Here is a 26,014-nt window from a genome sequence, read left to right as displayed (position 1 = left end):
TATGCCCGTATGAGGAACAGAAATTTGAGACTTACAAAGCCACGGGCCTTCTACATGCCGCTGCTGTCCCCGGCCTTCAACTGCTTCACCAGAGCACATTTCTGTTCACCATTTACCCTGATACACATTATCTCCATCAGCTAAACTCATTCCCTAAAGATACTCCTCAAATCACAGACTTCTATTAGTTACTTAAAAACACAGAAGGCTTGAGGAGTATCTCACTTTTAATAAAAGAATTTTCTAATTGCCAGATGTAGTTAAAAACTAAAATTTCCCCATTATCTTTCCATTTATTGGCCAGAGACAGCTAACAAAAACTAGGGACAAAACAGAAGACCTGGGATGCAGAGGCACCTTGATAGGAAGCAAAGTTCCTAGGATGGGACCAAGCCTGGTTACAGAAAGTCTAAAGGCTGCACTACCCCATCTTTAAAGCCTTGCTGATGCCCAGTGATTTTCCAAACTTTCATAAAGAACACGTACTAGCCAGACTGAGTTAAACTCTTCCCAAAGAGATCCAGTGAAATAGTCTTACCTCTGTTTCTGTGAGAAGTATTTTCAGTCTTGTCAAATCTTTTGTTACCATCCCATTCTGAAAGGGCAAATGAAAAATGGAAAAACCAAGTAGTATATTAGTTCTTTACTATGGGGACTTAACCCTTCAGCTGTTTCTAAGGTTTATCTGTAAAAAGAAAACCGATGCTATGCTCATCTCCCATCCTCATTACCATTGGAGGTGGTGATAAAGCTAACCATCTATGCGCAAAGTTAAAAAGATTAACAGGACAAAAGATACAGTGTGCCCTACAACACTGTATTCACCTTGCCCAAGAAGTTAAGATTAATTCAATAAAATATTCACAAAGGGTATCACTGAAGAGCAAGATAGAGTAAGTAAAGAAAAAAATAAACCTCAATTTTTTAAAACTCCTTTTTCTAAAACTAATAGGTTATATTTACAAAATGGTGAACTCAGTTACTTATGGCTCAGATTCACATACAATGATCACACTACTTAAAGATGGTTCATTAACAAAGCTGTTGAAGGAAAATACGTAAAACATTCACTCTTCTGAAATTCAAATTTCACTTGAGATTTGAAAGCAAATTGCTTCTTCCTAATTTTAAATTTAAAAATCTACAAACAATAAATGCTGGAGAGGGTGTGGAGAAAAGGGAACCCTCCTACACTGTTGGTGGGAATGTAAGTTGATACAGCCACTACGGAGAACAGTATGGAGGTTCCTTAAAAAACTAAGAATAGAACTACCGTATGACCCACCAATCCCACTCCTGGGCATATACCCTGAGAAAACCATAATTCAAAAAGAGTCATGTACCACAATGTTCATTGCAGCACTATTTACAATAGCCAGGTCATGGAAGCAACCTAAATGTCCATCAACAGATGAATGGATAAAGAAGATGTGGTACATATATACAACGGAATATCACTCAGACATTAAAAGGAATGAAACTGGGTCATTTGTAGAGATGTGGATGGACCTAGAGACCGTCATACAGAGTGAAGTAAGTCAGAAAGAGAGGAACAAATATCGTATATTAATGCATATATGTGGAATCGAGAAAAGTGGTACAGATGAACCTATCTGCAAAGCAGAAATAGAGACACAGACGTAGAGAACAAACGTATGGACACCAAGGGGGGAAAGGGGGGGTGGGATGAATTGGGAGATTAGGACCGACGTGTATACACTGCTGTGTATGGAATAGATAACTAGTTGAGAGCCTGCTGTACAGCTCTGTGGTGACCTAGAAGGGAGGGAAATCCAGAAGTTGGGGTCGGCGGGGGGGAATATGTGTATACATATGGCTATTTCACTTCGCTGTACAGCAGAAACTAGCACAACACTGTGAAGCAATTATACCCCAATAAATTAAAAAATTAAAATAAAATAAGTAAAAATCCAACAGGTAAAACTGTGTAATATGCTTAACTTGTATAGAAAAGTTCCTTAAGGATAGAATTATCTAAATAATAAAGAAGAGAACTATTCTTTATCATCTATTTAGAACTAAATACCCATACAATTTTGCTATATTAATAACACATCTTAGCTTTTATATTCATTTGTTAAAATGGTGACATCCAAAAATATTGTTAAACCAACTAAACAATTCACTGCCAAATAATTCCTTAGAAAATAACTAAATTACCCTCTGAGACGGGTCATTACATTGCACTCAACAATATACAAAGTACTTTCCTAATTTCCATTTTTTTTTTTTTTTTACCAAATATATATTTATTTGCAGTGAAAACACAACTTTGCTCCAGCTTTCCACAATTTATGTTAATTCAGAAGAAAAGTATAGAGAATTCATGCTGTATAACAAAGTATACATGTATTTTCTTGCTTTCACTGTTTTTCATTATGATTCCTGAAAAATATCAGCAAATTCTGTAACAGTTACCAACTGGTAAAAAAAAAGTTATAATATCTCTTTTCTTCCAATTTCTATAGATTGCCAACTCTAAAGTACAAAAAAAGTAGTCTTTCAATTATCTCATCCAAAAACAAACAAAAACTCTCAAAAATTAAATACTACATACAAACACTTATCCCAAAGTCTGAAAAGAATTAGATAACTCCATCAGAGCAGTCATGAATATTAACTTACACATATGACATCTTCAGAAACAAATGTAATTATTACTTAGTTTAGATAAATTTAAGCATTTTATAAATTGTTGAATTTAAGAATCCTATAAGATCATATGTCCACGGGAGCATTTTAAAACTCAAAAATATTTCCAGGTTCTGTTAAATTATACCTTTAAAGAAAATCATTTAGTTATTCTATACTTTCAAAGCTTAAAAAATATCTCCAATTCTTATATATATTATCACAAACTACAAGAATCCAATGATTAAACATCAGTTTGTTGAAGAGAAATAAGCATCTCAAGATACTTATAAACTTTGATTTCTGACAGAACCTAGAGGAACGTAGGTATACACCTAAGGAGTCAAATGGATGAATCCGCTTTCAGACATTCAAATTTAGAACTCATCAACATACCAGGGACTCTCCTGTCAGTGACTTGGCAAGAATGCTGGATACAGGTTGGAGCTTTCCTTTAAGCTGCATGCAGCAAAGCACTGCTTGAAAGGTACCATCTCCCTTGGCCAGTCCTTCTCCCAGCACTGTCATGAAAGAACAGCCATCATTAACCACGTAACATTCGATACACATTTTTCTCAATTTTATTATTAGCACACTATCCCAAGCATGACTTCTTTTATACTAAAAGAATAACTATAACTACTAGAGGAAGGCAGTGATGTTTCAGTTCTGTCCATGACATGCATAAAGGCAAGAAAAAGCATGGGACAATCAACATACCTAACCTACTACAGCCTATAGTCAGGTAGGATCACCGCAAAATCATGAGGAGAATTCATCTTACAGCTCTCCAGTGAAAATACTGTTCACCCTATGATTTCTGGGTAAATGAGGGCTTTTAAACTGCAGGGATAGATATTCGCTGAATAAAGTTCTTGCATTTTTGACAAAGAGACCCAGTGCCATTAAAATGCATAAGCATAGAAACTGCAAACCTCAATATTTCGATATTCCTAAGCAATTAAGAATTAGCTTTTATCAAAACCAGCAAGATTAACTAAGAACCCAATTGTCAAATGGCCAGAGAAAATGCTACCGAATTTGTCTGCAAGGGTTTACTGACTTAATTTAATACAATCACAAGGAGAACATATTTCTAACAATACAGAATATACTCATTTTTATGCCATGTCATTTGAGATGATTTCCCACAACTGCTAATGGTTCAACCAGTAAAAAAATCTGTACCCTTCTCTTTACTGCTAAGTCCAAGATTCTATTTTTGGTTTATACACACTTCAGCTTCCTTTGCAAAAAGATAATTTGCTGAAAGAAAATATTTTGGAAATTGCATTTTTTCTAATTATTTTCAAGGAAATGTTTTGTTTAAGTATCAATATAATATACTGCATTTAAAGTCCATTGGGTCCATCCTTAATATATATATATTTTTTTTAAATAAATGTAATTATTTTATTTATTTATTTTTGGCTGCATTGGGTCTTTGTTGCTGCCTGTGGGCTTTCTCTAGTTGCGGTGAGCAGGGGCTACTCTTCGTTGCGGTGCGCGGGCTTCTCGTTGCGGAGCATGGGCTCTAGGCGCAGGGGCTTCAGTAGTTGTGGCACGCTGGCTTGATAGTTGTGGCTCGCGGCCTCTAGAGCGCAGGCTCAGTAGTTGTGGCGCACGGGCTTAGCTGCTCTGAGGCATGTGGGATCTTCCCGGACCAGGGCTCGAACCCGTGTCTCCTGCATTGGCAGGCGGATTCTTAACCACTGCACCACCAGGGAAGCCCTGTTCTTAATATATTGATTTTGGTGGTACTGAATATATCCTTTTGTTATATGGTTCAATTTTTTTATTACCCAAATAACATAACAAAAGAACGCTAATAAAATTCTACACAGAAGTTCACTATAAACTCACCACTCAACCAAAAAACTGTTTTCACTTATTCATGTTCTCTTCAAATTCTGATCAATATTTACATAATTTTTACATGACTGTAACTGATATAACAGTTTATATCCTACTTTACTTCCCCTTGACACATTCAGTATTCTCCATATTACAGTGTTTATATTTACCATATTATTAGCTATATAATGTTCCATCAAGTAGATACATCAATTTACTTAACTATTCCCTTGATCCAGAACAGTTCCAATTTTTAGCTATTAAAAAGAACACTGTAATAAACATCTTTCTACATATATATATTATTGAATCAGATTACTAAATTGAAAGTTGCAGTCTCTGTATTCAAGAAGGTTTTGTTCAACTACTTTCAGTTTAGACCAACCTGCTGTCACACCACCCATGTTACAGATCACTTATCTCAACTGACAATTCCAATACATGACTAACAACAACGGAGCATCCTTAAATTCGAATGTCTTGAGCATCTCAGAAAATTCCACAGTAAGCCCACATCTCCCTCAGATCTTACTATTCCTGAAACTATTCAAATATGACCTTTGGCAAGTCATTTTATCTCTCTGGTCCTCAGTGTGGTCATCTGTAGAACTGCAAGATGAAAACATGTGTTGCAAGGATCAAATAATATAATGCAAGCATTAATAAAATGCTCTGAAGAAAAATGACAGTCCTACCAAGGTCTGGATCACTCACATTCGCTAAGCCTGTTTCCTCCCCCGTAAAATGGAGGTGACAGTAGCTACCTAATAAGGTTGTGGTAAAGACTAACTGTGTTAATTATCTGAAGTATCTAGCACAATCTCCTCAAGAGTTCCCTAGATGTTACGTTCCCCTCTAAAAATTATAAAATAGTATTAAGAACTGTTGAGGAACTATCCTAGTTCCTTTTCAGTAATTGGGATATTAAGAAACTAGTTGTCCAGAGCTGAAGAATGTTTCAGGGAAATGAAAAAAAATGTAAGAATATTTCAGTCTCAGATGACTATGTCATGTTTAAAGAGTATTAAATGACATGATATTTTACAAGCACTTTTCAGAGATCTTTGGTTTTGTACAAGGTATATGCTGAATTTTATTTTGCAAAAGTTCTTCCATTACATTGATGTCTAAATGTCTCCAGATTTGTCAGAATTATGTTTCCCTTTCCTCTCTCTAAACATTTTAGACAAGAAACACTACTGATGTACTTTCTTCTAATGGCTGTCTTTAAATGCAATTCAGTTTAAGTCTTGTAGGATCCCACATGAAGAACTATGGCAAAGAAACAGTCAACTACTATAGATAAAAAGCTATCCTGCTATGGTGTCATATGATAAAATCAAATTGCAGTGCTGCCAATCTGGTCCTGTATTACCTTTAACATCTTGAAAAAGCTTGAAAGAAAACAAAGTATGGCCTAGTGTATTCTTAAACTTGCCTCAGCTATAATAATTGAACTTGCCAAAAGAGATGACATTAAAACATAACCTAATCTTGGGCAACTGTAAAAAAGTTATGATTCCTTACAAATAAATTCTCTTCCCCCAACTATCTGTGAAATTCTACTGTGAGCACATAACTCCTTCCTTCCCCTGGGAGTTACAAAGGAGAAATCTGAACACCTTAGCTGCGTTGCTAAATTCAAGTCTCTGTCCCTTCTCATTCTTAAGTTTTTGTAAGATTTTCTAACACTTGAAATCTGTCTTACTTGGAATGTTTTGGACCAGAATATGAGTAATCTTAAAGGAGTACTCATTCAACCGTTTTCAACAAAAACAGCTTCTGTAAGTGCTTGACAGCCCCTGGCTACCAAAAGGAGAGGATCGACAATTAAAATGTAATTCCCCTTGCCTGTAAGGAATTACCTGCGATGAGAAAGATAATTTAAAGCAAGCTTAAAGCTCAGTAAATGCTGAGTATTAGTCTGTATTTTTTCAGTAACATGACCACAAAAGGTTATTTCTCTTATCAAGTCCTTAGTTATTTCTAAAGCCTTTTATTGAAGAGCATAGCCTAATCAAGGTAGTATTTTTCTAAAATTTTTGAAAGAAATTTTAAAATTACCATTAAACTAAATCCTTGAGTCATTAATAAAGTGAAGTTATTTACCACTTGGATATAATCACATTCTCAGAACCAACACATCAGGAACTGAATCAAAAATGAAAATAGATTCATTTAATAAATATATAAAACAAATTTATAATTTATAAATAAATTCCTTTCCTAAATATCAGCCATTTAATTTTTGGGCAATAAACTTATTGCCAAACATCTACTGGGGTGGGGTTAGGGGAGGAGTTTATAAACAGACTCCAAACAGCAGAAGGCCTAAATCAGGTTAAAATGTCCACTTGTAACACGTAACAAAAAGTATCATGTAAACCAGAATAAGAACTCTGTGGCAAATCTCTCACCCGGGTCCATTTTTCCAAATAGTTTTTTTTTTTTTTCCACCATCCTTCTCCTCTGTCTCAACCCGTTTTCCCCCTGCCCTCTCTTTACTTCCAGTTGTAATACATAATACTTTAAGACATGCGGACCGCAGCTTTTGTGGCATTTTATGTCCTTCCTACCAAGGTCTTTTGCAGATAAAATCTTTCCTTTATGAGACGCTTTTGGAAAATGAAAAGCCCTAACAGTATTCAATGTCAGGTATCACACAGACCTCTTCTGAATATTTCACCTCCAGATTTAAATACTATAATGTACTCTCTCTCTCATTCTCTCTCTTTTCTTTCCCCCAAATCCCTGCTACCTTGCTTTTGCTCCCTCCAGTATTCGGTCCTTAACCTGGTCACAAAAATCTCTGTATCTCTTTTACAGCCCTCTTGTGTGCGCCATAAACTTTGAAGCTGAGACCTTACTGTATATTTTTGAAAGTACTCTTTCCTTCAACTGCAGCTCAGCATAAAGGCTCTTGGACTCCTGAGTAGCCTGCTGTACGGTGTGTGCATTAGAAAGAGAGAGAGAGAGAGAGAGCATGCTGCTTGCAGAGCCTTCAGCCTCCTCGTTATAAAGAACCCTAATTTCCAAGATGCATTTGCTATATCATTACAGGAAAGTTAATCTCTGTTAACTGTTCAAAAACTGGAAGAAGTTGTTTCTATTTAAAAAAAATCAATTTAACTGTATTTTTTTTATCTTAAAACTCTTTCACTGCCTTTATTTCAACGTCAGAAGTCAACACCTTGCTATGTCCGCTGTAAGCGCTCAGAGGAAATCCTGAGTGTGGAAAATCCTCTGCTGAGGCACTCCCTTACTTCATTGTTTCCATGGTTGATTTGCTTACCTTTTTTAAAAAATAATTTGCTTACTGAGAAGAACTGACATTTTGCTCCTCCTCTGACTATTTTCTTTGCACTATGCGAGAGGGCTACGTTTTCAGGTGTTCACAGTAATCTTAATTTCAGTGTCGTCGTCCTGTCCGTCCGTGTCCGTCCGTCCCCCGCTACCCCGCCCCGCTTTGGTATGGTTTTCATTGAGATTTTACAAGGCAAGGTACCACTCATTTTAAATCTTCTCTTTTTATGGTATACATATAATTTGAGCTAATATAAAATTAATGCTAGTATTTATTCCATAAGTGAAAAACAACATGAAATACATTTATGTCACTCATGACTATAACTGACACCCTGCATAAATAAGAAAAGGTCTAGAACAGACAGTCATACAACCACGGTGAGGCTCTTGCAGCTGAGTTCAAAGGACGTAGTTCAGAGACTGTTGCTTACTTAAATATCTACCTACTCATGCAAAAGAGAGTCTGCACACTTAGAGGATGGTTTCCAACTTAACTTAAATATTTAAAAAACACTTTCCTGATTTATATTCTATCCCTATCAACTTACATATAAGAACTTTACTTAAAACAGTTAATAGGCATTATGGGGAAATGAAGAGTGGAAGTTAAGGTCCTATTCCAGAAAGCCTTAGGTTCCTGCTGAAGAACAAACTGTGGTACAGCCATGCTGTGGAATACTACTCAGCCATAAAAATGGATGAACTACTGATACACACAAAAACTTGGATGGGTCTCAAACACATGGTGAGAGAAAAAAAGTCATCCTTAAAAAGATCACGTACAATATGGTTCCATTATGTGGTATTTTCAAAATGACAAAATTATGGAGGTGGAGAACAGATTAGTGGTTGCCAGGGGTTACACAGGGAGGGAAGACAGTGAGTGTAACGACAAAGGGTAGCACAAGAGAGACCTTCACCGTGATGGAACACTTCTGTATCTTGGCTGTGCTGGTGGTTACCTGAATCTACACATAATAAAATGAAATAGAATTACACATATTCATGGAACCAGTGTCAACTTCCTGGTTTTGATATTGTACCACAGTTATGTAAGATGTAACCAGTGGGGGGAAAGGTACATGGGATCACTCTGTACTATATTTGCAACTTCCTGTGAATCTATAATTATTTCAAAATAAAAAGTTTTTTTTAAAGTTCCTGTTGGAGAAATAAAGCTTATATACATGCAATTTTTAAAATAGTTACCGCAAATGGATCTAAAGAACAAGTAATTAAGGAATATTATTGAACTGCATCCCTATTTAACATTCTGGTCGACAGGAAAAATTGGATGAACTAGAGGCTTGAAGATCCAAACTCTTGCCCCACTCCACTATCATCTACGTGATCCTGGGCCTCAGTCTTTTTCATTTCTAGAATATAAAATACCCATTTGCCTTTTTCCCCCCCAGGTTTGTGACACTAAATAGAATAATGTCTGTAAAACCCTGAAGAATAAATAGGTTGCACCTTGGGATAAAGAGAAGGAGCATGGCCTTTCGGATCAGAAAGACCTCACTTCACAACAACAGTTCCACTCTGGACTGTCTCTATGCTCTTAAGCAAGTTACTTAATCTCACAAAATCTGTTTCCTCACCCATAAAACTGGAATGATATTACAGTGTGATTAAACAAAATACTTCAGAGGGTCTTACCCAGAGATAATTCTGAATAAGTACTGTTACCCCTATTAACTATTTTTCCAAAACATTTTTAATTACCATAAAATATAAAATCTATTTAATCAAAACTCTTCAGAGAAGGAAAGTACAGAAGGTGCAATCAATCATGTATCAATTTGCCTTTTGTAATACAGTCAGCATCTATTTAACAGGGCTTTTTGGTTACTGAATCACTTACTTCACAGGGCAAGTATCAATATAATAAATATCAATTGATGGCCCAAACTCCTTTGTTCATATTAATTTCTTAAATTAATGACACTCTCACCTAGGGTTTGGAAATCTTGCAGCCTTATGAAGAATATTCATTGATGTCAGAATGACTGAGTTTGATCCACACGTTACATGTAGCACAAAACTCTTAGCTGATAAGACTATCTTTTGATTTCACTTTCTCCATTTACCTCATTCCCTTTTGTTAGTTTAAAAAAAATGTGAGTTTCCTATATGATGAATATTTCAGAGGAAGAAAAAGAATCCTTATCTTATGAAAGTTGTCCTGTTATGCCAAATACAGCGCATGTTCAGATAATGAAAACAGACTTGACCACCTCACTTGCTCAGTGGTCACTGGCTTGACAACCCTCACTACCCAGAACACAGCACCAAACTCAGAACTAAACTCCATGAACTTAAAGTCTGTGTAGTTTATCTCCAGGATGCCCTTGAGTCCTCACTCAGAATCTATGTCTTATTTAAGTAGAATTCCAACTATTAAATCTTATGACTCTGATTAGTTCCTGGCTTAAACAAATCAATCTTAAAAAAAAAACATTTTGGGAACAACCAGGTAAATCTGATTATGGACTGGTTTTTGATATTAGGGAATTATGGTCATTTTTATTAGGTTAATAATAATATTGTGGTTATACAGTTATGACCTTATTTTTTAGAGATGCGTACTAAAGTATTTAGGAGTAAATATCATGATGTCTATAATTATTTTTAAATAGTTCAGAAAAAAACTAATGAAGTAAATATGGCAAAAGGTTACAACCTAAGTTTCGAGACTATGAATGTTTATTATACTCTTTCCCCTAGTTTCCCGTATGTTTTAAATTTTTCATAATGAAAAAATTTTTCAATGTTTTTTAACTCCACGACAAAGATTGCCTGTCTGGTTTCCTATCCCTGCCTAAGAAAGTGAAATCAGGGTCAGAAGCAGCAAGTGGAGAAGAGGGGGAGGGTAGTTGCAATGAGGCATGTTGAGAGTTGTAAGGAATGCAAACTGATAGCCTGACAGTGAGGGAACAGACACCAGGATGATACTCTAGTACATAAAATTCAAACAAAGCTCTGGGGCCATTAAGGCAGGAGTTATTCGGGCTATCTAGCGTTACAAACCAATATAATAATTAACAGAGATTGAGATTCTCGTGTTGCTTTTTATTACTAACTGCTTAACTGTGGTATTTTACCTTATATAAAAATAAGCTTGCTGTACACTTGAAACTAATACTGTAAATCAACGGTATTTCAATTAAAAAAAACACAAGTTACCAAAAGGTGAAAAGAAAAAAAATTACATGTACATAATATAAAAGCAGAACTCTACAATTAGCAATATACACATGTAAACTTTGCCCATATTCCCAAATGTCTATTTCAAATGACAAAGTTTATATACGTTAAATAAGCACTTCCATGTTCTTACTTATCACATAAATGGTAACAAGGAATGCACAGAGTGTAATCAATGAACCCTTATTGCAAGCTAACCGATTTTCCTCTTTTCCACACAGTATTGCAATGAAAACCATTCCACGTACAATTTCTTCCTTCTTTTGGAATATTTACTTGGGACAGTATCCCAGAACTAAGATTAGTGGGTCAAAGGAACGAACATGTTACCAAGCTGTATTCCGCTTCATACTCTACCACCACCACAAGCCTACACTCATTTCACTGCAACCTTATCTTAGACATTGGTTAAACTTTTCTCCCCACATTACAGAGACATAATCAGTATCCAAAACCTGCACGCAGTTAATGCATACAGTCTGGTGAGTGTGGACATATGTATACATTCATGTTACGATGATCACAATCCAGGTGACAGACTTATCCTTCATCTCCAAGGTTTCCTGTTAAGCTTTTATTTTGGTAATTCAGCAGCTGTAAAATAGTATCTCACTTGAAAACGCTAAGTAAAACAATTAACAAAAAATGCAGCGTTCTTCCTTATGCTCCTTCACCCACAGCGTTTACCCTTCCACAACTCTTCACAAGTCAGTTACTCTTCTGGGACTTTGTGTGTCTCCAAATGAAAAGCAACAACCTCACCAGTACTCAAGGAAGGGAACATTAAAGAAAGAGGGGCCATTTCTCACACACAAGATTGTCACAGTGTCAAGACTGAGAGGTTCCAGTTAGTGAGATCACAGGAAACAGACATTCAAGTATATTTTAACCCAGACATCCAACTTTTAAAACTCCTTAACCCAGATATCTAACTTTTAAGACTACCATAAAGAAACAAAGGCAACAGTAAGAAAGAATATATGTTTATTACAGGATGAACTATTACAAACTAGAAAACTAGAACCACCTGAATGCCCATCAATATGGGAATAGCTGAATAAATTACGGCACATCTACGCCATGGAATATTCAGCAGGAATTGGAGCTGATGTATTATTAACTTAGTAAGATGCCCATGATCTATTGTTACAGAAGAAAGCAAGAAACTTTGTGATGATCACATAATTCTTTTTTAATTTTTAAAGGCAGATCCTACCTATGTATTATAAGCATTTGTGCTTACCACTACAGAGAAAGGCGAAGAAGATGCAGCAAACTAATAACATGGTTCCTTCAGATGGGGGGAGAAAGGGAAGTGGGTCCCTCCTTCATATTCCTCTATATTATCTGACTTATTATCTGGCTTGTTGGTAACTTTTAAATGTCCACAGATAGTAAAGATTTTTTTAACGGAAGACTGTACTAGATATCTCTCAGGCCGATTAACTCCCAAAGTATACAATTCGATGAAGCAAGGTTTACAAAGAGGTCACTGAATCTTTAATGAATGGTTAAATTATGTCCAATATGCCCCAGGAGTAGATAAGATGGTTTTGTAAGGTTAACAACAAAAAGAGCTAATACTTTTAAAAGTTTTGACACAAAGGAGCAAATAGGAAAAAAACTTTAACTTATGTTAGACTCCTCAGCCCCCCAACCCCAATTTGGATAACTGAAACATTATATTATCCAAATCACTGAGCTGTGCAAAACTCCCACCAAGAGTGTGTGAGAATGTACACTGAACCCTCCTCCCACTCACTTCTAGATTCATTCTAGTGAGTTGGCAGCAATCTCCAAGAAAAGGATTCCTATTCTATGAGTACCCAAAGAGCACGAATCTTATTAATCAATTTCCTGCCCAAAAGAAAACAGGAAAAAGCACTAAAGAGCATTCAGTCAGTCTCTGCTCTCTAAGGGAAATCTTCTAATGAAGGGGAAAAGAACACTTTAGGAGGCAGAGGCCCAGCTTTTCAATTTATCCAAGCTTAACGTTTTAATCAATGTGTGTTATGTGCTACAGTTCTTAAAATATGGCTCTTTATTGACTGAAAATACTCACGCAAACTTTAAAAGGGCATTATCAGTGTTCCCAAGGGAGTGACAGCAGTGCCAACGCTTGTGATTAGGAACAGTGTTCACGTGTGCACCCACCATAGCAGGAAAGTCGCCGTCCAAATTAGCCACCAGGCACCACCGTGAGGTGGGTTTTTTAAATATTATGATCACTTTTGAAATTAGCATGTGAAAAAAACAAATCTTAAACACTGCTCAATTAAATAATTCAAAATCTTCACAGCAGAAAAGAATCCTGCTTTTAAACATACCATGCCTACAATCTTCATCAGCTTGCCCATAGTTTTTCTGCAAAATAAAAGATACAAGATAAAGTTAAGTAGTTCAAGGGCTGCTTAAAACAGATTTTATCAAAAAGCTCAGCTTTGTTTCAAAGTTTAATCATTAATGTTGCAAATTTAATATTCACAGAGCAAAGCTAACTCATGTGCTGAGGATTACACAATATTCTACAAACAAACGTTACAGTATACGTCTCTAGGCCATTTATTCACTCTCCTCCCTCTCGCCCTCTCTAACCTCAAGTCACCAGAAATCTCCTCCCCATCCTCGCTCTCAGCTAATGACTTTACTGAGGAAACTGCAGCCCTGAGAAGAGACCTTCCGCGGATGGCCACTACCATGGCTGCCCACTTCCCGGCACACCGTGCCTTCCACCTGTTACCAGGTGAGCCAGCCCTGTTCCTTCCTAAAGCCCATCCTACCACCCGTGCAGATCTGCTCCAGGGCCTACTCAAGAACAGCGCTCCAGCAAGCTTCTTCTGTTTCTCCTACGTCATTAATTTTCTGTTTCCCAACGGTTCAGTCCTATAAACAAACATGCTCTTATTTCTCTCATCTGAAAGGATCCTTCCCTTGACTTCACTTCTCCCACCAGCTACCATTCCATTTTTTTGTGCTTCAATGGGGCAAACTCCTCAAGAAGTGTCTATATCATGTATTTCAATTCCCTTCCCTCTGACTTCCTCGTAAACACTCTTCTATCAGGCTTTCACCCACTGCTCCATGGAAGCTGCTCTCATGGAGGTCACCAGTGACTGCCAGTGAATCCAGTTAGATACACTTACATGTACCCATTTAGACACACTGTCATCTCTCAGTCAATTCTCAGTTCTCACGACTCTATTCACAGCAATGGACACTGAACATTCCCTCATTTGGACAGGCTTTCTCTGACTGGTTCCTAGGACAGCTTACTCTCTTAGTTTTCCTTAACCTCATGGGTTGCTTTTCAGGATGCTTTGCTTCTCCTCCCAACCTCTTAAACTAGTGCCACAAGACTGTCCTCAGCCCTCCCCTTCTCTCTACCTATACTCATTCCCCTGCTGATCTGACCCAGGCGTAAGACTTTATATATCATCCACAGGCCACAGACTCTCAAATTAACATCTTTAGCCCAGACCTCTCTCCCAAACTCCAGACCTGCATATCCAACTGCTTATTCGACATCTCCAGCTGGATATCTAAACGTCATCTCAAATCAGTATGTCCAAAATGAACTCTTTCCCATCTCCCCACCTACAGCCCTCTCATCTCAGTGTAAGGAAACTCCACGCTGCCAATTGCTCAGACAGAAAAAGGGCGAAGTAAGTCAACTATGACTGCTCTGTACCTCTCACTCCCTGCCTTCAGTACGTCAGGACATCTGCTTCGTTCTATCTTCAGATTGTAACCAGAACAAACCACTTCTCACCATCTCCACTGCTAGCATTTTGATCTGAGCCACTTCACCGCTGGCCTAGATTATTCTAATAGCTTCCAAACTAGTCTCCCTGCATCTGCTCTTACTCTTTTACAGTCTATTCTCAACACAAAGGCCAAGTAACTCCTATTAAAGCAGATCATGCCACTCCTCTGCTCAAAATCCCACAACAGCGTCCCATCTCAAGTAGAGCAGACACCAGCCCTTACAGTGGCCTGAAGGGTCCCACAGGATCTAGCCCTGTTGCACTCTCCCCCTTGGGCACTTAACTCCAGCACAAGGGCCTCCCAACTGTTCGTCAGACGTGGCAGGCATGCTTCCGCCTCAGGAATTCCGCACTGACTGTTCCCTCTGCCTGTAATGATCTTCTTCCAGATTTCAGCGTGGCTCACTTCCTTACCTCCTTCGTATCACCTTATCATGAGGCCTATCTTAACCCAATTTAAAACTGCAACCCTATCCCTAATCCTAGTAACCCTCTATTCTTCTTTTTTTCCATGCAGACTGTTACCTTCTAACAATCTAAAGTGTTTACTTATTTATAATGCCTATGGTTTACTGTCTGCCCCCCCACTAGAAAAAGTACTATGAAGGAGGGATCTTTCTCTTTCTTTTTCACCAACGTATAGCAAATACCTAGAACAGCATAAACATTTGTTGAATTGAGTGAATAATATTTGTTGAAATATTTGTTGAATGGAGTAAATAATCCAAAATGCTATACAATAGTAATACTTTCAAGGCTGAAAAACACAGTTACTTGCCATCAAAGATATTCAGCAATCACTAGCCACTTCACTCATGTCCTCAGCCCAGAATGTGGTGATTTGTAGAAGCAGTGATCAGCGATAGTCCCCACTCACAGAAAACAGCCATTTTACATGGTTCAGCACTGGCTCATTGACAGTGTTTACTCACCAGCTGCAAAAAGGAGGCAATTCTGTAAAGAAGACTCTCGATTTTGATGCTTTCTATCTCCAGTGGACACGGCCCTGTGAAGTCAGCCATGGAGTACTGGCCAAGAGAAAGGAGGGCCTCTGTGCAGTGCTTGAGGGTCATTTCATAGTCCTGTCTCTTAAGTGATTCACACGCTTGTTCACATGACTTCTCAGCTCTTCTGTCTTCCATGACTCAGGGACAAAAATCCTAAAGACAGGGAGAAAGAACAGGTAAGAAAAGGTTTTAAAAACTTATTATCAATTCTAGCCCCATTCCTAACTCAACTGGCTCAACTATCTATCTAAATAGTTACTCTCAACCAGCCTTTTGATCAAGGTCAGAGCTGAGCAGCAACTATTGATGCTACAAATTCTATACTTTTCTTTTATATTTTATGAAGTCTTTACTAAAATCCAAGCAAAATATCAACCGTAAGTCAGGATCATGCCAACAACACATCAAATTTATAAATGAAACATGATGCTGAATATTACAAAGTGTAATAAGCCACGAAGGCGTCTCTTTTTCTTTTAAACCAGAAGGTGCAAAAATGTTTCCTATCCCAGCCTCCTATTTTCGGTCTTATAATTCTGTAACTGAGACTGCAGAGAATCAAAGTCCATACCGTGTAGGATTTTTCCCACCAGTACAAAAAACTGGCTCAAGGGCAAGTTCGAACTGGCTATTAATTCAGTTCAGCAAACACTTCCTGAGGCCAGGCCCTGTGTTAGCAGCACTAAACTCAAAGAGGAAGCATGTCATCACTGCTTTCAAGAAACTCAGATTCTAGCAAGACAGACAAAGCACAAGTGAAAAATAGCAAGAAATACCTTCCATCTGCCGAAAGGCATGAGCTGACCTCAAAAGAAGAACACAAGTTCACTGTGCAGAGATGACAGGGAGAGCACAGGGGAGTTCTTCAGAGAGAATGCACAAGAAATCACCAAGACAAGAGAAAGCACATGATAAACTCCAGGTGTGTCAGAGAAGGAGGGAAAGGAGCTAAGAATGCCCTCCAATGCCACAAGAAGTGAGGGCTTTATTCCATAGCAATGGAGCATGATGGGAGGTGTTTAAATAAAGAAGGAACCTATCGGGCAGTCCAGGGGTTGGGACTCCGTGCTTCCACGGCGGAAAGGGGCGGGGGGAGGGTCTGACCCCTGGTTGGGGAACTAAGATCCCACAGGCGGCATGGTGCGGTCAAAAAAAAAAAAAAAAAGAAGGAACCTATCATGTAGAAGTCCTGTGAACAACTGGTGAGAAGCAGGCATTGCCATTAATAACAGACCACTAAGCAGTCCAAGTAAAAGAGATTGAGAATTCAAGCGCAGCCTCTCCTGAGCTATACCACTCACAATGCAGGGAGCAGAAAACCTGGGCAAAGAAGAACTAAACTCCTTTGACCTGACAGTCACAACGCTGCTTCGGAGGATCACTCTTGCTGGCCTCTGATCACCATCTCTGTCGGTGCGGAGGCTGCTCTTCTTGCCTGTTCCCACCCTCACTCACGCTCCCCACTTTCCACCTTACCAAATGGCCCCAAGGTACAGGTCTCCTCCATCTTTCCAAAGCTCGATTTATGTCGCTTTGCTTTTAAGAAGGACCCACGTTAGTGCCTGTTTTCCTCACCAAAAGGAATCCAAAGAGGACATCCACTTTTACAAAAAAGGGGGGAAAGTGACAACAGTGTCCGCACGCGTTCGGCAGCAGCGCTCGCAGGGGCAATTCGCACCGTGAGCGGCAGAGGCGGGAGAAAGGGGCGCCGCCCGGCTCCTTCCCGGAGCCACACTCAGCACCTCGGCACCAAAGCGCCACAGCTCTCAACTGTCGCTGAGCTTCTGCGCTTTAGCTCAGTTTATTTTGTGCATCCATCAGCAAGGTGTGTCCTATGGTCATTGCTTCTTCGCTTTACGCCATTTCGGCCTATGAAAGGTTTCACGGGAACGCTCTACCTTCAGACATTGGGGGAAACCCATGCTTATGGTCCTCCCGCCTCTCTCCAGCCTACACATCCACTCTCGGCCTGGCCTTTCCAGCTTTGAAAAGACAACCTGGCTCCGCCCTGTGCCGCCTATATGCTGCAGCGAACGATGAGGGGAGAAGCTGACAGGCAGACAAAAGGCAGCAGCAGTGAGTGAGGCCTGATGACAGACATCGGAAGAGGTCCAGGCCCCTTCAACTTTTGAGATGTTTGGTGTAACAAAAAATGTAGAAACACCTAAGGGATGGGATGAGAAAGAGCTCAAAATGGACTTCAGTATTTGTTAGTATTTGTTAAATATGGGTGGTACATACATGGGGTACGATGTAGTATTCTCCACTTTTCTCAGTATGAAATTTTTAATTAAAAAAATACCAAAACACGGTTTTTAAAATTACAGGATATTTAAAATGTTTATACATTTGACAAGTTAACACAACACAAAAAATGAAATCTAATTGTGTTATTCACAAGGTAATCCAACAAATATTTAGAGTATTGTACCCTCAGGCATTACCCGGCCTCCCTTTAAACTTCCTCAGCTCTCCCTCACTGGGCTATAATTCCCAGTTTACTTTAAGGGAACTTAAATATTTAAGTTATAGTTGGTGTTTATGTCCCTTATACAAACATGCATTAATTTGGGGAAATCAATTATCAAACAAACAACAAAAGTAATCATTTCTACATTACTAACGTGACTTTGCCCATTAGAGATCAGAATGGCATTACAAGATCATCAGTAACTTATTCTATAGGCCAGAGCTGATGCTATTGACATTTTGGGCTGGACAATTCTTTGTTGCGGAAGGCTGTCCTGTGCTTCACAAGACGTTTCACCAGCATCCCGGCCTCTGACCACTAGGTGCCAGGAGCACGTCTCCTGACTTACGACAACTAAAGATGTCTGTCTCCAGACATCAGCAAGTGTCCCCTGGGGGGCAAAATCATTCCTGGTTGAGACCTACTGATATAAACAAGCATATAGTGTTTGCTTGCCAGATAACAGCAACAGAAGATGGATAAATCCATGGATTCCAAAGGTCCTAGAATTAGCAAATCTTCTCTATAAAACTCCTAGCCCACATCTAGAAAATATTAAGAAAAGAAATAAAATGAAAAGAAAAACTAACAACACAGTAGCTAAAATCTTTACTAGGGAGAGAACACAGCACAGTGATCCAAAGCACAGACTTGGAGCCAGAGGACTTACATTCAGAACTCACCAGCTGTCACTCACCAACTGTGTCACTCACCAGCTGTGTGACCTGGAGCAAATGACTTAGCCTCAAGCATCTCAACTTGCTCACCTCTAAAATGGCAAGAAGACAACTAATACCTACCTCCTATGGTTATTTATTTTCACTTAAGAATTAAGTGAAATAATGCGTGTAAAGTGCTTAAAAGAATGCCTGGCATACAGTGAGTGCTCAGTAAGTGTTAGCTACTGTTATTTCACTAAAATTCCATATTTTCAATTTATATAAAGTGGAAATCACTTTACAGATTTCAACATACAACACTGTATTTATAGAAAATAAAATATCATGCTATGTAACTACTTTATCTACTTGACAGAGGAATTATTTTCACCCATTTTCTCCATCTCGATAAAATAATAATGGTTATGATTATGCGATCATAATAATGATCATGCTCTCCAATAGCCATTGGAGAAACAAGTGTACTTGTACGTCGCTGACAAAGACAAGCTAACCCCTAAAACTGGCTCTGAGGGGAGATCACAAAGACTACCGTCAACATTAATCACCAAACATATTAGCCAGGGAAATCTCAATAAAAGTAACACAGAAGTAGAGATTAGGGACAGAATTACTAACTCCGGGAGCTATGGGGGGAAGTGACTTAATTTCAAGAGTTAATGTCTCTGATATGTAGGCTCAGGTGCCCACCTCAGCACTGGATATGAAGACGCCTACCACAATTACGTCTGTTAATTAATCAGGTCCAACAGTTCATTTCTAACTGCGGTCTCCCTGAACCTCACTGCGGGTACTCCTGTAGTGCAGCTCTGCATACAAGGCAGGTCTCTGGTAACCGGCTTCCCTGGTTCTTCAGAAAACAGCATGACCTGGCTACACATACTCCTGAAGAAGTTCAAGCACCTTCTTGAAAAACATAAAATAAAAACTGCCAGCCGAAGTCAAAGTGAGACAACGTCTCAAGCCACGCTAAAACGGACTACAAAAAACACAGAGATCTAGAAACTACCTCTACACGAGGCCAGCTCCCGGACACACCTCACCATGTAGCCGACACTCTTGGCCAGGATACACGGATACACCCGTGTCTACAGCACGCGACCCCGCCACGTGGCGGACAGACGCTGACCAAGCTGGGTCTTGTACAGCCTCTGCCACGGGGACAGAAAGGCCCGGAGAAGGGCGCCGAGTCGCCTGCACCCACCACTGTGGGAAGCAGCACCACGTCCACCCACTGCGAGGGCCACCCCGATTTGCCTCGACTCTTTCTCTTCCTGCTGAAAATTATCCAACTTTCACCAGAAGAATACACAACGCTAACCTTCTGCAAACTCCTGCCCCTGTGGGGAACGCATTCCTGGAGGATGTAACTTCACAGACAAAAAAGCTGGAATCAGAAACCAAGATTCTAATTCAAATCCATTAACCCCTGTGATCTGCTGCCGATCTACAAAAAGAGCCTAATAGCACATTAGTCGTTTGACCAGCCAGCGTCCATCCCTTTTTCTGGTGATAAAAGCCCACAAATTCCCTCAGAGTAGGCACCTCTCCCGGACCCTCAGTCAGCGTGGCTCCGGCGGCGTCGACTCCGCCAAAGAGCCACGGCTGCCACGTGACCAGAACTGGTCAATCCCAGTCTCACAGCCTCAAACAGCGATCGGCTCCAGGTCAGACACGTGACCCCATAAGAGCCAATGAGACATCACGAGACTTTTACTGAGGCTTCTGGGAAAGAGACAGGCGCTCTTTCCGGCTGAATCTAAGCGCTAACAGGCTACAGGGGGTGAATGTGCTACAGCCATTTTTCTAACACACAGTTCCTACAACTAAAGTCCATACAGGAAAAGGCAGACTTGACTCGTGGGGAGAACCTGAGTCCTGATGACTTTACTTGAGCCCTGAATCCAGCTCGCTGTGCCTGACTTTGCAGTTAGGTGAGCCTAACTCAAATTTCTTTCCAGCTTAAGCCAATTTAGGTTGATATTTCAGGCAGCTGAAGCGAACTGATGCATATGTGTATATCTGATTAGTACCTCACAAGATGTGAAAAATGGAATGAACGGATAGTTGTCTTGTAAAACAGTGTATATACACGTGATTATTAAAAACACTGGTCACAGGTATTGATTAATAATAACAAGTGTAAAGAGAAAAAAGTGGGCATGGGAGAGAAATGACTTAGTGTGATATGTGGTTATTCTGACTCTTGAAAATATTCCAAAACATTTGTTTAAACAATTTTATCATAAAGCTATTTCAGCAATAATAATAAAAATAATAACAAGAGCCATTTGCTGAATGCTTACTGTGGGCCAGATGCTGTTGAAATGACTATATTATGTAATCTACTTGATTCCTCATAATAACCTTACAAGGTGGATGTTATTATTATCATTCCCACTAACAGATAAGGAAACTGAAGCACAGAGAAGTTAAGTTACTCACCCACAGTTACACTGCAAATAAAAGGCAGGATTCAAATCCAGACATTCTGATGCAGCTCGTGCTTTTAGCCATGACACTGAATCTGAACCTACACTCAGAGTTCTAATGCTGTTCCAGTGAAGCAGAAACAAACTCAGGCACTCCCAAAAGCATCAAATGTGAATGTAATATACCACTATTTTAACCCTGGAAGAGTCTTAAGGACTAATTCCTACATAGTTCTGCATTATGAAAGTATACATATTTAACCACATTAGTGATTATCATTTTAAAAAAAAAAGTGTGAAAACCCTCACAAACCTAAACCAACTGCATCCTTTGGTTAAACAAAAGTCCTAGATGTTCCCAAGACTAGGGAGTATATTAATTAGCACTACCTTTCCAGAAAATAACATGTGCACCTTCCACAAAGTCAACTTGAGGAGAACATTCCCGTCACTAAGTTACTTTTCACCACTTTTATAGAACAGAAACTTATTTTAAAATCTACCCATCTTAGTATAATATAAAAAAGAAAAAAATTTATGAATTGGACTTTCTCAAAATTAAACCTTTTTGCTCTTTGAAAGACACTATTATGTTAGAAGGATGGGAAGCCAAGCTAAAGACTGAGAGAAAACCAACTGCAAATCACATACCTGAAAAAGGATTTGTATCCAAATATATAAAGAATTCTCAAAACTCAACAGTAAGAAAACAACCCAATTAAAAGCTAGGCAAAAGATTTCAACGGGCACTCCACTAAGAGGATCTAATGATGGCAAATAAGCACATGAAAAGATGTCCAATGGCATTAGTCATCAGAGAAATGCAAATTAAAACCACGATAAGATATTACTATATACCTATTAGAATGGCTAAATTAAAATCACTGATAATATCAGTGATGTGGAATAGGTGGAACTCTCATACATTGCTAGTGGGAGAATATAAAATGGTACAGACACTCTGGAACAAGGGTTGACAGTTTCTTATAAAGTTAAAAATATACTCACTATATCACCCAGCAGATGATATAGTGAGTCCCTCTCCCCAGAGACAGCTACCCTAGAGATAAATGAAAACTATGTTTGCACAAAAGTCTGTACACAAATTGTCTACAGCAGCTCTATTCGTAATTGTTAAAAACTGGAAACAACCCAAATGTCCTTTAATGAGTGACGATGGACAACTACTCAGTAATAAAAAGGAATAAACTTTCAATACATGCAATAACTTAGATGAATCTCAAAGACAGAGTAAAAGAACCCAGTCTCAAAAGCTTACACGTATGATTCCATTTATATGACATTCTCAAAACGACAAAACTATAGGGACGGAGAAAAGGTCAGTGGTTGCAGAGGTTATAGGATGGGGACAGTTAACTATAAAAGGATAGCATTAGGGAATTCTGGGGGGTGATAATATTATTCTGTATTCTGATTGTAGTGATGGTTGCACAAACTACACGTGTTAAATTAACAGAATAAAAGAAAAAAGTTAGTTTTACTGTATGATAATTTTAAGAATAAAATTTTTAAATTATTTTTAAAATATGAATCTCAATGTCACAATGGACACGGTTTCTAAAAACTGGAAAGAAATAAAGAAGGATAAGTTTGTTAATAAAAGGAAAACCTATACATTTCCCTTTCTGCAAATGTAGGTTTTCGAGGCAAGAGCAGAGCCTCAGAAAGAATGTCTGCAAACAGAACAATCACTAGTTCACTAGGTACAAAATGTAGGATACTTTGAAGAATACTTTTGAAGAATTCCATCACAGCTAGATAATTGGTCCAGGACCAAAAGTAAATACTGGAAGAAAAATGAAGTCAACAGTGTACCACAGAGGTGGCAGGCAGACTGGCCTGGACTAAGACATGTTCAGTACTAGATAATAAGAAGGGTGGTGATTTGCAAGCATCATTCTCGTCCCACTGTGGACTTCCTTCTGCGACAGTATAAGGATAACCACCAGATCATCTTGAGATCAAGTCATGAAATGTACTTTTATATTTTTAAAAATCAATTATTGTCCTTAAATTAACTTTTCTTATTAATTTAGTCATGGTCCTCTTTTACTTCTAAAAAATTAAATCTTATTTGATTAGAGACAGACTTCAAAAAATAAAAATAAACTGTGATCAAACAGCAGGAACAAACAGTAGTAACTAAAATTTCTTCAATCTAAATTGAAGATGATTTCTGTATCTCTGTCTTTTACATTTGTCTCCATTAGGGGAAAAAAAATTATCCACCTCATAATTAACTTGGCTGGAATGAATCAGACTGCATTTGTGAAGGTTCCAGAAGACCAATGAGCTGTGCTAAACATTACCACGATCCACCTGAGCAGAAATTACTACACATAAGTTTCTTTACGTAACTAACAAAACAAAAATTTAAACAAAAGAAGAACTACTAGAAAAAAGATTAGAGATTCATTTTTTTAAGTCAGTAGTTTGCCTTTAGTCAGTAATTTGCCTCATACCTTATTATTTTCCCTGTGGAAACCCAATTATTATCCTGAAAACAAGACCATTTTAGAAAGTAAATGCATTGGGACAAAAGAAAGAAAAGGCAGATTGATACATTATTAAAATAACTCACATGCCATACCCTGAGGAGTAAGGAAGCCATGGCAGAGCAGGCCCCCTTCTCCTCAACGGACAGCACAGCTGTGGGGAAGACACTGCAGCTAGCAGAAGCGTGTCACACTTCCTCAGGGAGGAAGCAAGTTACAGACCACTCTAGAGACGGCGCCCATAAACTGACGGCCACGCTCATTACCCAACGTCCAGGCCACCCACAGGCTGACTGCAACCCAACTTTCCCACCATTCCCACACAGGCCCCAGGGACCGTCAGGCCTCTGAGGCTCTGCCAATGCCCTTCCCTCTACCCAAATATCCTTTCCCTCCTCTCTCCGGACCTGAATCCTGCCCAGCTCTAAATGAACACTTCAAGGCCTATTTCCCTAAGAATGCCTCTCTCAAAACCAAAATTACTTCCTATAGAATGATCTGCCTCTTACTCATCCATTATCTTGGATTAAATACACCATGCAAGATGCCTTATCTGACCAACACAACTATTTTATAAATAGGAGTCATGTTTTATATCATCTATATCCCCATGACAACCATTCAGCTCACTAAAACCATTCAATAAGTACTCTAATTGAATTTCCGAAAGAGTTGACCTAAAATAACCTAAATGCCAAGCATTCCAAGAACTGTCCTGAACCAAATTCACTTCTCATTCGAATGCCAATGTCATAGACAGGGATGTTGTATTGTCTTTAAATGTACTTGCCTTTATCCAAAACTAGAATCTGTGATGAATCTATGGGACACACGTGTAAAATATTCTGCAAAGTAAAAAAGGTTTATTTATTGTACTGTGCTTAATATTCAGCCAGACTTGCATTTTTCTCTAAAACTTATAAAATTACTGAGTATGCAAGAAGCATTAGAAGAGAAACTAAGTCTATTGAGAAGAAAACTGGCAGCGAAGGTCATCAATCATTTTCTACTTTGAATAATCTCTTTCATAAAGAGGTAAATTCTCCTAAATTCCAGAATGAATGGAATTCAATACAGCAAAGTAAAATGCTTTAAATACATAAAATAAATATCTTGATGGACCTTCCACCATCTGTTTTAGTAACTTAAATTATAAAAAGAAAAACCCTAAATTTAAGAAAAGTTATATCAAGAGCTAAAATTGAGATTTTTTTTTTCTATCTATTACTTTGATTTTCCTGACCCATTTTTGAGAATTGTCAGCATTCTGGATCAATAATTCCAAATTATTTCTTGAAGAGAGTGAGATTCCTCCCAAGTCATTTAACATGCTTACTAATCAATAAAGATATGAAAAAACAAAAAACCCAATTTATGAAGCAAATTATATTAAAAGACTGACTTTGAGAAAAGGTTGCTGCTTGCCAAGAAAATTTTATTATTATGAAACATTTTCTGTCATTTGTATTTCTTCATTTTCCCTTCCGGATTATCTGTGTAGCCTTGTAAACACATCATAATCCAAAGCAGTTGAGCTTTATAAATCAACGCAAGAGAGCCAACGGCATAATTAAAACAAAAGTGTACCACCACCACGACCATCATCATACCAAGCAGACTACAAAATAGCAAGCAGATTATAAAATAATAGTCTATAAGCCTACTTTTGTAAATATATATCTATATGCATTGAATATCTTATATAAAAAGCCAAGAAATAGAGATGAAACAAAATATTAAAAGTAAATATCTCCTTCCCCAAAACCCTAACTCCATTCTAATCATGAGGAGAACATCACACAAACCCAAATTGAGGGACTGTCTATGAAATACCTGAACCAGGACTCTTCAAAATTGTCATTAAAAAAAGGAAAGTCTGGGACTTTCCTGGTGGCGCAGTGGTTAAGAATCCACCTGCCAATGCAGGGGACACGGGTTCCAGCCCTGGTCCGGGAAGATCCCACATGCCGCAGAGCAACTAAGCCCGTACGCCACAACTACTGAGCCTGCGCTCTAGAGCCCGCGAGCCACAACTACTGAGGCCACACGCCGCAACTACTGAAGCCCGCGCACTCTAGGGCCTGTGTGCCGCAACTACTGAGCCTGGGTGCTGCAATTACTGAAGC

General features: G+C 38.6%; 1 protein-coding gene across 12 annotated transcripts in view; it reads right to left on the bottom strand.

Annotated features, from left to right (window-relative positions):
* The window catches only part of HELZ (helicase with zinc finger), a 164,638-nt gene that overhangs the window by 125,038 nt on the left and 13,586 nt on the right, over positions 1-26,014 (bottom strand). For 11 of the 12 annotated variants that reach the window (XM_082370949.1, XM_082370948.1, XM_082370952.1 and 8 more), the window contains 4 exons: positions 15,716-15,943; positions 13,347-13,383; positions 3,049-3,173; positions 539-595 (listed from right to left, as the gene is read on the bottom strand). In XM_082370949.1, coding sequence (XP_082227075.1) covers positions 539-595; positions 3,049-3,173; positions 13,347-13,383; positions 15,716-15,925 — 429 coding nt within the window. In that variant the 5' untranslated portion in view covers positions 15,926-15,943. Of the gene's footprint in view, positions 1-538; positions 596-3,048; positions 3,174-13,346; positions 13,384-15,715; positions 15,944-26,014 lie in introns of those variants that run through there. The other variant, XM_082370947.1, reaches the window with a different exon arrangement.

The sequence above is a fragment of the Balaenoptera borealis genome (genome assembly GCF_965194805.1).
Source record: "Balaenoptera borealis genome assembly, chromosome: 20".
Taxonomy (NCBI): Eukaryota; Metazoa; Chordata; class Mammalia; order Artiodactyla; family Balaenopteridae; genus Balaenoptera; species Balaenoptera borealis.
Note: the sequence above shows the minus strand (reverse complement) of the source record. Positions and strands in the feature narration are given on the sequence as shown.